Raw genomic sequence first — 16316 nt, forward strand, 5'->3', positions numbered from 1 at the left:
GTTTAATACATTTGCAATTATATAAAATACATTATACAAAAGATGCCTAGATTTTTACATACATCAAGTGAATTAAATAAAGCATTCATATATTTCTATGATCTAAGTGCAATATGCACATACGTAGAAAAAAAAAATACTGATTTCCTGAGCAACAGTGCTGTAATTCAAAATAAGAAACAGTCCCACGATAATGCAGTATTTAAATAACTTATCTCTGTAATACTCTGAGTCTAGATCTCCACTTCTGTTTCTAACTATAGCCTTCGCACTGCAGTGAGGTAATGTCAGGAGATTTTTTTTTTTTTTTTTTTTTTTACTAAAGACTAACAATCAATTACTAAAGAGTGGTTCATTTAATGAACTTGTCACACCACCAAAAAAGCAGAGTCAAAAAAATAAAAAAGCTTTAAGAATGAAAATCCACCAGGAAAGGAAACTTTAGATTACACACTCCTTCCTAATCTGTACATGGCCAGCAGATCATAACCTGGTTTTGTAGACAGGACAGTGAGAATATTTAAATAATTTATCCATTGGTCCAAAAGAAACTCAACCATGTACCAAGTCTTCACAAAATCAAAATTTTGCCCTATAACAGTATCAGATTTCTCTTTATTTGCAATTCCGAGTTTTTAGGTGAAGTAATAAACTCAATGGCTATGACTCAGTTCTCTTATGTTTGTAACTGCATCCACATACTTGAACACAGAAAAATTAAAGCCTCAAAGAAAATCCAGCGGCTTGGACATGATCTAGTGTAACAAACGACGACAGTTGTGCTGATGTTTAGAATACAATGTAGTTTGCAGTTGCCAAAAATTGGCATAGTTTGCAAATGTACATTAAATGTATTTTCAAAAATTCTACTAAATGCTTAATTTTTTCTTTTAAAGATGAAAGCATAATTCTACATATTGAATTATATTCTATTAATGATTCTAAGATATATAGGAAAAGGAAATTTCTTGGTTGTGTCCTAAGGATATATGTTGTATTTCCTTAAAAAAGAGTGCTCAAGACAGAAACCATTTTAACCAGCAAATATACCTTCTCCTTTAATATAAGTGATCAGACCCTTTGATTACAATTCCAAGTAAAACCACCTATAAAAGAATCACAACTCTGTTTAATGAAAAAGAGGTTATGTAGCCTGTTCTGCCCTGAAATCTGCATTTTTTTTTTTACCATAAAACTTGATTTTTTCAGCAGGCTTAATAAAGATAAAATGTAAACTGGCTGTGTTAATACTGAGCATAATTAACGATCACTCTGATTTCAAAATGCACATGGTATGTGAAAAAATGATTTTAAATAAGATTTACTCAAGGATCAATTTATCAAAAGATACCTATTAATAAATAAGGAAAAATTTCTAAAACTGCTCTGATGTAGGGGCCTTAAAATGATTGACTTCCATGTCAGTCCTTTTGTACTGCTTTTTCTTCTGAAAGTATATAAAATCCTAAATATAACAAGTAGATATTAATAATTCTTTGTATCAGGATTGGAATTTGTTATACAAAATGTTTAAAAAGCTGAAACATTGGTTTAGGAAATAGAGTCTAAAAAATGAGGTAATGTGACATATTTTACGCTATGTACTTTATTTCACAAAACCCACTCAAATCAGACCCCACTCCCTAAAAGTGTATTTTTAGAATACATACTAATTAGCCAAACTGGTTGTCCCACATTAGATGTAGAAAATGCCACTATTAAGCCCTTTGAGCACGCCACACACCTTTGGATATGTTTCTCAGTTGGATGATGCACATCAGGAGGATAATCTAAACTGGACAGGTTCTTTTTGGAAAAGCAGGGGTCAGTAGAGTGCCGAATAAAGCAACCCGTCTACTGCTAGTGTAAAAGTCTTGTTTACTCAGTTTTGCTTAATGAATCATTTTCTTCTGCAAGACTGCAGAAGCAGGTTGTACAAATTTGTTTTTCCTTCATTAATTTATGCTCAAAAGTGAAGACAGACAAATTTACATAGCCTGTGAAATGATAGCCTATTCAATAAAATCTGACACAAACTTTGATTGTGAAGGGTACATGAACTTGGGTCAAGTAACTTTGTAAGGCATTAGGTGTTAATTAAGGCATGTTACTATTTAGAACAGCAATAAGTAGTCACAGCATGGAAAGAGGAAGTTGCTGAATATGCTTTTCTGTATAACACTTCATCAAAGAACTACAAAAGTGCCTTCAAATATCAGACACAAGTATTTTTTAAAATGAAGTGGAGGTGAGGTTGAAGAGCTAGTCATAAAGGATTCCTTTTTTAAGGAATAGATCTTGACCCATTACAGTGTCCATGTGATCAAATGGGAAGTTTCCAACCCAATGACATTATTTGGAGGGGTCTTAAAATATCTATTTCTTAGCCTGTATTATACAAATTATAAACTATGTTTCCATATCTGTTTCTACATTTGCTTTCATGGCGCATATGCTAAACATATTTTTAAAGTTTCAAATTTAAGTGTTAAGTACTTGGTGTCAGGAATAATTTTAGAATTAAAACTTTTACAATTAATATTTTGGTGGTAGGTATGGTATCAAATTTTCTTCAGTTGTAAGCATTTGGAATCCTTGACATGAACAACCGTAAACTAAAAGGTAATCTTTTAAAAGTTAAAATTTAAACATCGCTAATCCTGAATAAGAAAAATGACAGCATCTTCTAAGTTAGAATTCCTAGACATACATTTAAATTATTTCTGCTTTAAGCCCTGATATAGCAGGCGTATGGACTGACCAATCTCAGTATAGCATATGCAGGTGTTCTAGACAGTCCATTTGTAAAAGTTCAGGAATTTTTAGAAAGGTAAAAACAAACCATCTTCAATGTCCTAGATTCTGACTTCGAAGCAGTTGTCGGATGTATGTGAGTCACCATATTCCATATGCACACATGACCACTAACACTGATGCAGCTCACTGTTACGTTTTGTGTTGAGCATCATGTGCCTGAGGGTCTTGCCTATATAGTTTGTGGTCATCTTGCTGACCAACAGGTATTCCTTTTGTTGGACCAATTGCATTTTCCATCTCTCTGTGCTGTGTTGGAGGTGTGAGTCCTGGATGCAAGTGTGAAGAACCCACGGTTGAATGGTGACTAACGTCCACTTTAGCTAAAATTTCATAATACAGCAAATAAAACACTGGTGTTATTATACCCACTATCAACATTATCACTACAGCTGTCCACCAACCAATCCCCCAGTCTGCTCCATAATACGGATCCTTTCGGTGAATGCTTTTGTTATCAGGTTCAAATCGGACCTGTTGTGCTGTTAAGGCAGACACAACTTCATTCAGGTTCTCCTTCTTGGTGTCTGTACACTTGACTATTTGTTCTATGTCTCGGTCCACTTCTTTAAGGAAACTGCCGGCTGACTCACTGGAAGAAAGAGAGCCATCAGCTGGCACAATGTCTTGCTCTTGGAAATACGGAACAGGTGGAGGATGCAAACCTTGTCTTCCTTTCAGAGGGTGAAGAGTTTCTGTCAAAGAACTGAACCTTTTCACTGGAATTTTGATAGACCTAAGAGCAAAAAAGTCTTGATCACTGATGAGATTGTTAACTCTTTTGATATCTGCTACCTGCAAAAAAGAAAAATGCAACATTGAACTGAATTCTAAAACTAGACCTTCATTCATTCCCTCACTTGGGAGAGAAAACAGTTCAGTTACATTCTTACCATCAGTGCTGTTGGCACACACAGATGTAGGTTTCCTTGTATATGAGAATTGCAACCCTAAATTCATGTAGTGTTAGGAAATCACCAACAACGTGGTGTTATCGCCTAGATAGTAGTAACACTAGTTAACACTCATCTATTCTGCTGTTTCTCTTCGTACAGCATACAAATGTACCACAGTAATGTATGTCCGCAAGGAATGTGTGAATGAACAATTACTTGTACCAGTGTTCCTTATTCTGACCTGACAAGTAGAGCATAAGCACTTTAACTTACCCAGTTCAAAAGGCTTTAGTTTATCACAAGTAAAATGCCATTAACTCCATAGTGCAGTTTTAGTTATCTCTAGGCAGGAAAAGCTGCACCAAATATATTAAAGCTCTGTTTCCTGCTCTAGCTGGGTAGGCAATAGCCAAATGTATTCAGAGTGTCAGACAACTTATACTCCAAGGGTTAAGAATCTGAATAAAGAATACAATAATAGGGAGAAGCCACAAATGTTTGGAAAAACGTGGCTTCCCTTAAAAGAGTATGAATAACAACGTCTGGAGTAAACTCACTTCTGTCTACTACATCTCTAAGAACAACTCTGGGTTTTGAAGTGAATGAGATTCTTGACTTGGTTTCTTGGAGTGTTCTCACAAGCACTCAGCATTCTCCTCCACAGCTCTATTCCTGGACTGTGTTCTAATATGTATACTACTTTCAAAGAGTTAAAATGTGAGAAACATGTACTTGACGTTTAATGTGTAGTTCACTCCAAGCTTTAACACCAGGCTCGTGGTTTCTTTATATACACTATAACCCCCTCCTCTTCTTTCTGCTCTGATAGGGGAAGAAAGGATGGGCTGTTTCTCAGATTACCATTAGCCAGGTTCTCTCCCTACCTTTATTAGTTCCATTTGTTACATTTAAGTCAACACTTAAGCTCTTATCCTGGGGTACCCAACTAATGTCAGAGATGAAGAATGAGTCTAGGATGGACCTCTGGGTGATACAGAAGAGGCTAGATAGTGGGAAGAGGATGCACACAGATTTAGATACAGTGACTTTCAGGTGCCTGAGATATACAAGTGAGTCATGCTCAGGAGAGATGGAGACAGATGTCTGAAACTCTTCTGAGAGGATGTGAGACTTGGATGGAGTCACTAGAAAAGATTCTGAGGAAAAGTGAGAGGAGGGTGCCTGTGCAACACCATGTGTGTGAGACATGAGGAAAGAGTGTTGAGGAAGGCAGTATCACATGGTCTTGTGCACACACCTGTGTCTGAAGCACACAACAGTCCCTTTCTATTAACTATGTGGTTTAGGGTGAGAAACCTTTCATATCTGTAAAATGCCAATCGTAAGATTCCCTACCTTATAAGGTTGGTGGGCATATTCATGGGTTCCAATTGATAAAGAGTACTTGTAGTGGTAAATTACAGCTTATCCATGCAATGTTAGCATTTACTGACTAGTAAGCAGTCTGAGTCTCTGAAGCCTGCAGTGAGTGTCAGGAGGTCAAGCAGAGGGCTAAAGAGGGAGCTCATGAACAGAACCAGACTAGTGACCTGTACTTGGACAATTTAAAACCATCCGACTGGACAAAGTCTTGTACGGTGTGTTTTTGGATGACGCCTGAGAGAACTGCAGAGTAACCAGGAGGTGAGAGAGAAGAGTACCTGTTTGCCTGTCTACATCAGCCCCTTTTGTCTTAAAACACATGAAGACTCAGTGGCAAGCCCCAAAGCATGGCTCCACTCTGTTTTAACATCTGCTTTGCTAAGAACTACTTGGTAGTCTATGATTTCGTCATCTAAGACTCACCACGTACTTAAGCTACATCTCTAAGCATACCAAATCACGCTCTCTGTTATGCTAATGTGGACACATTTAGTCTTCCAACCCTGATCTTTTGTTCCCCTAATCACTGTTTTGTAACAGCATATATTTGTAATATAGCAATAATTCCTGAGTGCACCTTCAGAGCAACACAGGTCCTTCTATAAGAGAATGTTTCTTTGCAGGTTGAGTTTCCATCACAAGGGAGCACAATGAGTGACTGTTTCTGGATATTTGAATCTGCTTCTAGTTAGGGTGTGACTCATTCGCACTTTTAATCCCTCTGGCTGGAATACAACTTTAATCCCAAACAACAAAGGTAAAGTTAGTTTGTAGAAGGAAACATGCATGTTTTAAAGAGATATCAAGTGGCAGAAAAAGTGATGAATCAGAGAAATATTTGACAGAATAGGATGGGTCCAACTGAGAGGAGAGGGACGCTACTTAAGGGAGAAACAGACAGTACAGGAAGAAGAGAGTACAGTACAGGGATACAGTAGAGTTCATGGAAAACAGAACAGTAGAGTTGAGAGGGAGGGTAGAGCAGCCCAGAGAGGGAGAAGGAGGCAGTGTGACCAGGACAGTTTTACAGAGACAGGTTGAAGAGAGAACAAGCTAGACACAGGTGGACAGAACAAGCAAGACAATGAGATGGAGCCAGAAGATTAGAAAAGATTGCTAGAGTTAGTTTGAAACCAAGCAGAACAATTCAGAGGAGGATTGAAAAGCCAGATTGGGTAAGTCAGCTGAGAGAGGAATTTGAGCTTCAACAGCTGAGATGAACCAGCCAGGCAGGGTTCAGAAAGAACAAGAAAGGGTGAGTTTATTCAGCAGCAAATCTCAGAGGCTGAAAAATCATTCTAAGCCTAGAGAAGATTGCAGGGAGGCTAGTAGATTCCAGGACTAGCAGACAGAAGCAGTAAGCCACCCAGACAACAGTCACTTCAGGAGAATAAAAGATTATCACATTTACAAGGGGTCCAGCTCCTCTCCTCCACAGCTCATCGGTGTCAGCCTGCCTCTTTCAGTTCTCAGGGACTGCAATGATGCTGCTGCACAAAAGGCGGCTAAGGAGTGATACCTGGTGCTCATCTCTACCTCGTCACAAACATGCCAATGAAAGATATTATTAATCTTTAAATCTAAAGCTATAATTTATTTTCACGTACTATGAATAACTACAATAGTTTAACCTGAAAAAATATTATATAGAATAGTGTGGCCACAGGAAGTTGTTTTTTTTTTAATCTTATTTAAGCATATATACAAATAGACATTTATACAACAAATGTATGAAAATGTGAGTTCTCACTGCATAGTAGTATAAACAGGTCACCAGTAAAGGAATTTCAAGTATAAAAATATATTTATGAAAATATGGAAATATTAAACAGGAAAAGAAGGATATAGAAGTTCACATTGTATGTTAGAAATAAGAAAGGGTTATAGAGGCTCAGGAGTAAACGGCATGTGCTGCTGGGTTTGGTCCCAAGCAACCCTCTCAGGCAGCTTACAAAGCTTGTAACTCCAGCTCCAGGGAACCAAAGCCCTCTTCTAGCCTCCAATGACGTCTATAAGATTATAAGCGATATCTAAGATATGAAAACCGCAAGTTGCAGAATAATACACGGTAAATAAAGAACAAAATATATCAATTCTTTATCAACCTTTAAATATGTTATCTGTATAGATACATATACAAGCACACACACAAAGTACAGAAACACACCAAAGTGAAAGGCTGAACTGAGAGTCAGTCATCCACTCCCTTAAAATGTGACCAAGGTCATGTCCATAGGACTAGGAGATCTCTGTGCAAAGAAGGAAAGTGGACACAGAATTTACTTCAATCCTGGTTGGTCTAATGAACAAATCGGTTATTCTGGATGATATTACTCAACATAAATTAAACTCAAACCTACCGTACAGCAGTACTGAAGGGCTACTGCGTTTAGAGTGTCTCCTTCCTGGATATCTTTGGTTAATATAACAATGTCATCAAGTCTATCTCTCGATGCGCTTCTTCGAACCTTCTCCTTTCCCCTGGACCGAAGTTCATAGACTTCAGCATCTTCTTCCAACATGTCATTGTCTGTACAATTCCCAAAAGCATGTACATGGCCACTGGCCTGAATTCCTGGGAGGGAAACCGTCCGGTTCTGATTCCTCCCCGCCATGACGTTCTAGCTGGGGGAAGGAAAGAGAGAACCTTGAAATGTGGCTGATCCACTCAGTGACTTACATGCATCTTACAGGCTAGGCACTACTTTTCCTAATACTGTTTTTGTTATGTGGGATTAGGTTCAGGCTCTGCAATTATGGAAGTGCAGCGCACACCTGGACAGTGGGGTCCGCAGCGTGGGAAGAGGTCAGCTAACGCACTGCTGACACTTCCCACTCAGGACTCCGTGTTCACCTAGACACTTTTACACAACCCCAGGCTTACTGGTTTCTACAGCAGGTAATCAAGATGTTCATTTTAGCCCATTATTTGGCATACAATTTTACCACTTACTAAAGACAAAAAGTAAATCTGAGTCCCGAGACACTGTGATGGTTTCTCCTCTATCACGCACGGATTTGCTCAGTCTTGCACACTGAGAGGGCTCAGTGGCTCATGGTGCTCGCTGCCCAGCCTGATCACATGAGCTCATCCCTGTGAGTCACACGGTAGAAGGAAAGCCGATATCTACAAACTGTCCTCTGGCCTCCAGATCCATGATGTAAAAACATTATATGCGAACTGAACTTTGGCTGGGCTTTTGGTACTCTGCAGTGGGAAGAGAACTTGCAGCACGTTCAGAGTTATCAATAAAATGATTCAAGATGCCAGAGCTAAGCATGCAGTTTCACTTCAGTGCTAGCACACAATGTGCCATGGTTTGGGCCAGTTCGGAAACTGTCCAAAATCTCAAGCCAAATAAATGCATTTAACCATTTCCTACGAAATCCAAATTCAGAAATCTATAAACTGTTTGCTTCTTACAGTGTGTGCGCTGTCACAAGTAGATGCCAGAGAACAACTGCAGATGCTCAGTTCTCCCTCTCAACCAGTGCTGGCAGCAAGAACCTTTGTACACTAAGTCATGTGCCAGTCCTCTAACAGCATTTAAAAAAAAAAAAATCAAACATTGTAGTAAAATAGTATCCAAAACATCTTTGTTTGATACTTAAATGCTGTGAAATGACAATAGAAAAATATTACACCTCTTTGTTTTGTATTATGTTTTTTCTAAAGTAGGGAGCTTTCCCTGAAATCTATTGATTAGCATCATGCAATCTGGTGACAGAGCAAGCACACATGGGCAGAACTGAGGCTGCAGTCAGTTAGGCATGCAGCAGGGTGAGCAATGCCAGAAACACCCTGGATACCTGGTTCTCACCTCAGCTTCGGTTACTCTACACTCAGAACCCTTTCATTGTTGTCGGATTGTTCTTAAGCCCACTTTCAGGTATGTGAGCCCAGGCGTGGTTGAGACCCTGTTTTAAGAAGCTATGGCTGTGTGTGGAGACACACACCCTGCATCCCAGCAGTGGGGAAGTAGAGATAAACAGATGTCTCCAAGAATTCAAGGCCAGTCTGGTCTACAGTGAGACCTGTCTCAATTAAAAACAAAAAGAAAAGATAACAAAAATAAAAGAAGGTGTGATGTAATGAACTATATATAACAAAACATAGGATAACTGTATTTTAAACTAGAAAGTTACCGTACTTTTTGTTGTCAAAATATTAAGCTCTTATTCTATGACTAGGAAGAAAATTGGAAAATTTTGTTTAATTTCCTAAGAATTTTTGACTACCTGCAACTTCTAGTTCTGAAGGACTCAAAATATTTGGTCTGTACACCCACACATACACACACAAGCTGCAATACTTCTGTGGAATTCAAACCTTTTTTTTGTTCTGCATTTGACTCACATGAGATTAACGTACCTCTGTACTTCTTACTCACTGGCCCATGGTAAATTCAGAATTAATGTTTAGTACACTACAGGATATACTCTGTTATAGGTCATAACTTTGTTCCTGACCAGGGATTTTTCTTTGAAAGCTTTTGATATAACCTAAAACTCTCATCAAATTCAATTTATATGCCATAAAGACTGAAAGGATTTTAGACATTTATATTCAGTTACAAAAAATATACATGCCCACTGAGAATTGGACTAAGAATTCTTTATCAATGAATACATCTTATTTACTTTCAAAGTCACTGTGATGGTTTGTATATTCTCGGACCAGGGAGTGGCACCATCTGGAGGTGTGGCCTGGTTGGAATAGGTGTGACCTGGTTGGAATGGGTGTGTCACTGTGGGTGTGGGCATAAGAAACTCACCCTATTTGCCTGGAAGTCAGTCTTCCACTAGCAGCCTTTGGATGAAGACATAGAACTCTCAGCTCCTCCTGCACCATGCCTGCCTGGATGCAGCCCTGCTCCCACCTTGATGGTAATGGACTGAACCTGTAAGCCAGCCCAATTAAATGTTTTTTTTATAAGACTTGCCGTGGTCATGGTGTCTGTTCACAGCAGTAAAACCCTAATACAGAAGTTGGTACTGGCAACCACCCTGGAAGTCAGTCTGGCGGTTCCTCAGAAAATTGGACATAGTACTACTGGAGGATCCAGCAATACCTCTCCTGGGCATATATCCAGAAGATGTTTCAACCGGTAAAAAGGACACATGCTCCACTATGTTCATAGCAGCCTTATTTATAATAGCCAGAAGCTGGAAAGAACCCAGATGCCCCTCAACAGAGGAATGGATACAGAAATTATGGTACATTTACACAATGGAGTACTACTCAGCTATTAAAAAGAATGAATTTATGAAATTCCTAGCCAAATGGATGGACCTGGAGGGCATCATCTTGAGTGAGGTAACACAATCACAAAGGAACTCTCACAATATATATTCACTGATAAGTGGATATTAGCCCAAAACTTAGGATACCCAAGATATAAGATACAATTTGCTAAACGCATGAAACTCAAGAAGAATGAAGACCAAAGTGTGGACACTGTGCCCCTTCTTAGAATTGGGAACAAAACACCCATGGAAGGAGTTACAGAGACAAAGTTTGGAGCTGTGATGAAAGGATGGACCATCTAGAGACTGCCATATCCAGGGATCCATCCCATAATCAGCTTCCAAACACTGACACCATTGCATATACTACCAAGATTTTGCTGAAAGGACCCAAATATAGCTGTCTCTTATGAGACTAGGCAGGGGCCCAGCAAACACATAAGTGGATGCTCACAGTCAGCTATTGGATAGATCACAGGGCTCCCAATGAAGAAGCTAGAGTAAGTACCCAAGGAGCTAAAGGGATCTGCAACCCTATAGTTGGAACAACATGATGAACTAACCAGTACCCCGGAGCTCTTGTCTCTAGCTGCATATGTATCGAAAGATGGCCTAGTCGGCCATCACTGGAAAGAGAGGCCCATTGGACTCGCAAACTTTATATGCCCCAATACAGGGGAATGCCAGGGCCAAAAGAATGGGAATGGGTGGGTAGGGAAGTGGGGGGGGGGTATGGGGGACTTTTGGGATAGCATTGGAAATGTAATTGAGGAAAATACGTAATAAAAAAAAAAAAAAAGAAGTTGGTACTGGGAGTGGGGTATTGCTGTGATAGGCCTGATCATGCTTTTATTTGAAAGAATGTGGATTTGGGACTTGGGATTTGGAAAACAGTGGAATGCTTTAAATGGGGCTTAATGGGTCATCCTAGTAGGAATATGGAAGACTTAGTTGCTGGGAGTAATCTGAACTGTGTTGACCTGGCCCAAGAGATTTCAAAGGAGAAGAATTTCAGAATATGGCATAAAGACTATTTTTGTGGTATTTTGGTGAAGAATGTGGCTACTTTTTGCCCTTGTCTGAAGAGTCTGCCTGAGGCTAAGGTGAAGAGACTCAGATTAATTGCATTGACAAAGGAAGTTTCAAAAAAGCCCAGCAGAGACTTTGTTCTCTGGTTAAATCTTATGAAGAGAAGTTTAAACAAGCACAGCAAGCTTAGAAAGGAAAAATATAAAATATATGGTTCAAGTATTAAAGGGGTACCAGGAAGTGAAATGGAGCAAAATCCTGTGTTCTAGATTAAGGGAGTGGGACCTTGGGGCAAGATCCTACCCAGCTAAATTTAGATCTAGGCATGGTGGTACACACCTTTAATCCCAGGAGACAGGCAGGCTGATCTCTGAGTTCAAGGCCAATCTACAGAGCAAGACCCAGGATAGTTAAGCTTAGGCAGTGAAGGATTTAGAAAACAGAAAGCCAGTAACAATGCAATAGTATAAGTAGGTCATGTTCTAATTCCTGTAAGCAGCAGAACTCGGCAGCTTCGGCCATGTGGCTCTGGCTCTAGAGTTAAGAATGGAAGGAACTACTGGGATAATTGATGCTGGTTAGCTGGAGCTAAGAAATTAGCAATGATTAAGAAGAGACCAGCATCACTGAGTTGAAATCTGGGAATTATTTTCTGGGAGCACAAAGAAGCTGTGTTCCAGAGATAGCCAAGGTTGTACCTCGTGCTGCGGCTGGACTTGGTAATGTGTAAGAGTCACTAAGGTGGTACTGGTTTTGAAAGCATGAAGGGGTCATGAAGAACAGCTGAGTCTTGGCACTGTGAGAGGTCATGGAAGGCCACTGGAGAAGGTATAGCCTCAGCTGTAGTTGATGGCCCAGGACTGAAGGGGTCATGCAAAGGATTTGAGGCTTGGCACCATGAAGAGGGCCTATGAGAGGCTATTGGTGAAGCCTAGTTGGAGTGGAACACCCCAGTGTATTGGAGATGTCAGTACCATGGGATGGTCACCAAGAACAGCAGCTGTAGTGGAGTGAATCAACCTGAGCTTAGAGTGCTACAGAGGACAGAGTTAGAAAAGTGATGTCAGCCCTTAGGAGGAGTCCAAAAGATCAAGTGGAATCCCAGACACTGAAACAAGAAGCTGTAACATTGAAATTGCCGTGGAGACTCAAAGATGTTAAAGATGCCAGAGCCATGGGATACATGCTGAGGAAAGCTGCTAACAGGGAGTGGAACCAGCCCAGGAGAAAGCAGTTTGTTGCAGTCAACAAAGATGAAAAAGGAGTGGAGATCTGAAGACTGCTTTGACATCATCCATGGAGATGCAGAGTTTGGAGTTTGCCCAGCTGGTTTCCTGCCTTGCTTTGGGGATTACAGTTAATTAGTTGGATGAAACTCAGAAGAGACCTTGAACTTTGAACTTTAACATTGTTGAGACTGCTATAGACTATGAGGACTTTGAAAGTTGGACTAAATGCATTTTACATTATGCTATGTTTAAGTATGGCTCCCATAGACTCATGTTTTTGAACAAGTCTATGGGGACCAGGGAGTGGAATGTGATGGTTTGTATGTCCTTGGACCAGGGAGTGGCACCATCTGGAGGTGTGGCCTGGTTGGAATAGGTGTGTCACTGTGGGTGTGGGCTTAAGATCCTCATCCTAGTTGCCTGGAAGTCAGTCTTCCACTAGCAGCCTTTGGATGAAGACATAGAACTCTCAGCTTCTCCTGCACCATGCCTGCCTGGATGCAGCCATGCTCAAGGTGGGAACCTTGATGGTAATGGACTGAACCTCTGAACCTGTAAGCCAGCCCAATTAAATGTTTTTTATAAGACTTGCCGTGGTCATGGTGTCTGTTCACAACAGTAAAACCCTAACTAATACAGTCACTATCTTCATCAATTTGGTCCAATTCTCATTAAAAAGAGACTGGAACCTAAAACAACCGACTTCTCATTCAGTACTGGCTTCCCCATACTTATCCATGTAAGAGTAAGATGGAGTAAGAGGGGCCTTTGCAGATAAAACAAAATTCAAACTCCAATGTATCTCAGTCATGAAACAAGAAGTTAAAAAGTCTTCACAGCTAAATATAGTACCATTCTCTTACAACCTGGATGACAGAAGAGCTGCACAGAGATGGGCTTTGATTTTTCTGGTAGTTTTCTGTCAGTTTGACTGAAACTAGAGTCCTCTGAGAAAAGGAAAGGATACTTCAGTTGAGAAAATGCCTCCCTCCGAGTAGCCTGAGGGCAAATCTGGGCGTAGGGGATTGGGGGGAATTGAGGTAACATTTTCTTAATCAATGACAGATGTGGAAGAGCCCAGCCCATTGTGGGTGGTGATGCTACCTCTGGGCTGATGGTCCTGGGCTGTATAAGAAAGCAGGCTGAGCAAGCTATGGAAAGCAAGCCAGTAAGCAATATCCTCCACCATTGTCTCTCAGTGCCTGCCTGGCTTCCCTCAAGGATGGATGGAGATGTATAAGCCAAAGAAACCCACTGTGATAGTTTGTATATGCTTGGCCCAGGGAGTGGCACTATTAGAAGGTGTGGCCCTGTTGGAGTAGGTGTGTCACTGTGCGCATGGGCTTTAAGAGTCTTATCCTAGCTGCATGGAAGCCAGTATTCTGCTAGCAGCCTTCCGATGAAGATGTAGAACTCTCAGCTCCTCCTGCACCATGCCTGCCTGGATGCTGCCATGTTCCTGCCTTGACTTACTGGACTGAACCTCTGAACCTGTAAGCCAGCCCCAATTAAATGTCCTTAGAAGAGTTGCTTTTGGTTATGGTTTTTATCACAGCAACAGAAAGCAACAGAAAACAAACTAGGTCAATCATAATAAATTCCTCTAAGACAGCAAAACAAATGTTAAACACACAAGTGTGTTTATCTCAGTGAAGATAACATCTTCCAACAAACTTGGAAAAGCAATGGGGGGTGGGGGAGATACCATCAAAAAATTATGCATGGACCCTAGAATGCAAAATGCCATCTAGAAGGATGGTTGAAAAGAAACAAAAACTAAAATAAAAAACAAACAAAAAGGGGGGGGGGTGGCAGGAGACAACAAAAACTCAGACAACAAAAAGATGATAGTCTCTATGTAAAAACATACCTATTTCATTTCATGAAATCCAGCCCTTAAAATCCAGTTTCTGACCTTGCTTTACAGGGACACTGTATTGCTTTAAAAGTTGAAAAGTCTCTATTTAGATAATTTATTGACAGCTACATTAGTAGCTTGCTTCAGCTGCTCCCACAGGGGCTACATTATTTATTGCCAAAAACCACTCCGAATTTGACAGATCCAAGCTAAAAGAGAGCCACGTTTCACATCTCAGTTTAAAGTAAGGAGCATACCTGTTTCTACAAGGACGCTTCCACTCCCTTATCTAGGTCTTTTCTAAAAACGAAATAAAAAGCCCACATCGTTGATGTAGAGGATGTCTGTCAATTTTGTGGAACCAGTAGCAAGTTGCATGCATACATGTACTACCTCAGGAAATATCTGTTTCAGATCCTCAAAAGCATCCATGAGCAGAAAAGATTAGCTCTAAAGCAATGCATATAGGTGGTTACGTTGCCTTAGGTATGCTAGCCCTCTAAAGCGCTCTCCCTCCCATTCTTAGTACAGCTATCTGAAATTACTGAGTAATACCCAGAAGCCATTTGAAACAATGTGTACTTCTAGCAGTCTTTTCCTCACCATGTCTTAACTAGGAATCCAAAAGACTCCCATCTTCACGCATCTGACTCTATTCCTCTAAAACGAAAGGAAAGCAGAATAAACAATCTGGACACTACAGTCTGACTGTGTTCGTCTGTAATCCAAGTGCCAAGCTGCACTTTGGCCCAGTAAGGTAATGACATGTACAATCTACTAAAGATCGGAAGGACTAAAGATTAGAAAGTACACAGAATCAAAACCATCAGCCTCAATTCTCTTTACCTCTCTAAATTATCTATGGAATCTATGGCTTCAGAAAACTAGAACATGTTGCATACTGCACTGCTGACAAACGTCCTGAAAGTGATCATCAATGGATATCGTGAGCATGTTTTTATCCACCGGGTCTAGACCGGAAAGCGACCTCTCAAATCCCTAGGTACTACATATTAATTGCTGCATATTAATATTTGGTCTTGACCTTCGGCAGGGAGCAAGAGAAGACTCACAGGGCACAAGCCAGTTCAGCACTTAGGACAGAATCACCCCGATCCTATTCTCCAGGGCCAATTTTAAACCTAAGCAACAACTGCAAAACTTCCTCCCTGTTCCATTCCACTCGCTTTTATTTTTATTTTTCCCTTTCCTCCGGACGTCCCCCGCAAAGATTACATCTCTGATTTCTAAGTCGCAGCGTCAGACTGGGACGCTTCGGAGCAGATGCTATGGGGACAGACAGAATGGCCCGGAAAGGGCTGCCCATAACCGGGAGGTAAGAGTCCTTTCCCGAACCAGGGACAGCGCCCCACGGTGACCCCTGATCGTCGTCCTGCCCCGCCCCGCCCCACAGCCACCGTCACCTGTCCTCTAGCAGGGGCGCAGCGACACGGTTATGTCCTCCACCACAGCCGCGGCCCCGGAGAAGTTCATGACCGACTCTAGGTTCTCCGGTGTCTGGGTCCGCTTCTGCCACCGTCGCCGCCGTCGCCGCCGTCCCCGCCTTCCGCACCGACAGCCGCCGCCACGTCCGCAAACCTGCGGTGCGTCATCGCGTAGAGTAGGCGGAGGTGCGAGGGCGCGGGCCGGGGCGGGGTACCCAGAACCCCGCGGCCAACCGCAGGCCCACGCCAGCACGCAGGCGCGCGGATGCGGCCGGGGCGGGGCCTGATTTCAGCCCCGCCTCTAGCCCCGCCCGTCCGGGGGCCGCCGGGCTATGTTGGACCCCTGCAGTCTGTGAATCTAAACCCAACACACTGAGCGGAGGGCATGCTTGAGGAAGAGCCAATGGAGAGCCGC

The 16316-nt window shown here is 41.4% G+C and overlaps 1 protein-coding gene across 6 annotated transcripts; it reads right to left on the reverse strand.

The window, feature by feature from the left end:
- Window positions 1-296: 296 nt before the first annotated feature.
- Window positions 297-16096, reverse strand: Lysmd3 (LysM domain containing 3). Of its 6 annotated transcripts, none has more exons than XM_085830923.1 (4): window positions 15881-16096; window positions 8915-9128; window positions 7450-7718; window positions 297-3605 (listed from the first exon to the last, which is right to left on the reverse strand). In XM_085830923.1, the coding sequence occupies exons 3-4, from the start codon at window positions 7706-7708 to the stop codon at window positions 2947-2949; spliced, it is 918 nt and encodes a 305-aa protein (XP_085687049.1). In that variant the 5' UTR covers window positions 7709-7718; window positions 8915-9128; window positions 15881-16096; the 3' UTR covers window positions 297-2946. The 6 variants fall into 6 exon arrangements, with proteins under 6 accessions (XP_085687049.1, XP_085687048.1, XP_085687050.1 ...); XM_085830922.1 differs by lacking the exon at window positions 8915-9128 and adding an exon at window positions 9869-9994; XM_085830924.1 differs by lacking the exon at window positions 8915-9128 and adding an exon at window positions 15060-15116.
- Window positions 16097-16316: the final 220 nt, after the last annotated feature.

Source organism: Mus caroli, unplaced genomic scaffold (assembly GCF_978045245.1).
Source record: "Mus caroli unplaced genomic scaffold, Mus_caroli_1 scaffold_15, whole genome shotgun sequence".
Classification (NCBI taxonomy): Eukaryota; Metazoa; Chordata; class Mammalia; order Rodentia; family Muridae; genus Mus; species Mus caroli.

What these genes read in the sequence shown, in the direction of transcription:
- Lysmd3 (XM_085830926.1), bottom strand. Translation starts at nt 7,708, where the DNA reads ATGGCGGGGAGGAATCAGAACCGGACGGTTTCCCTCCCAGGAATTCAG. An exon ending in TCAGTACTGCTGTACGGTAG is followed by an intron (nt 3,606 to 7,449) that starts GTTTGAGTTTAA and finishes TTTTGCAGGTAG; the next exon opens with CAGATATCAAAAGAGTTAAC.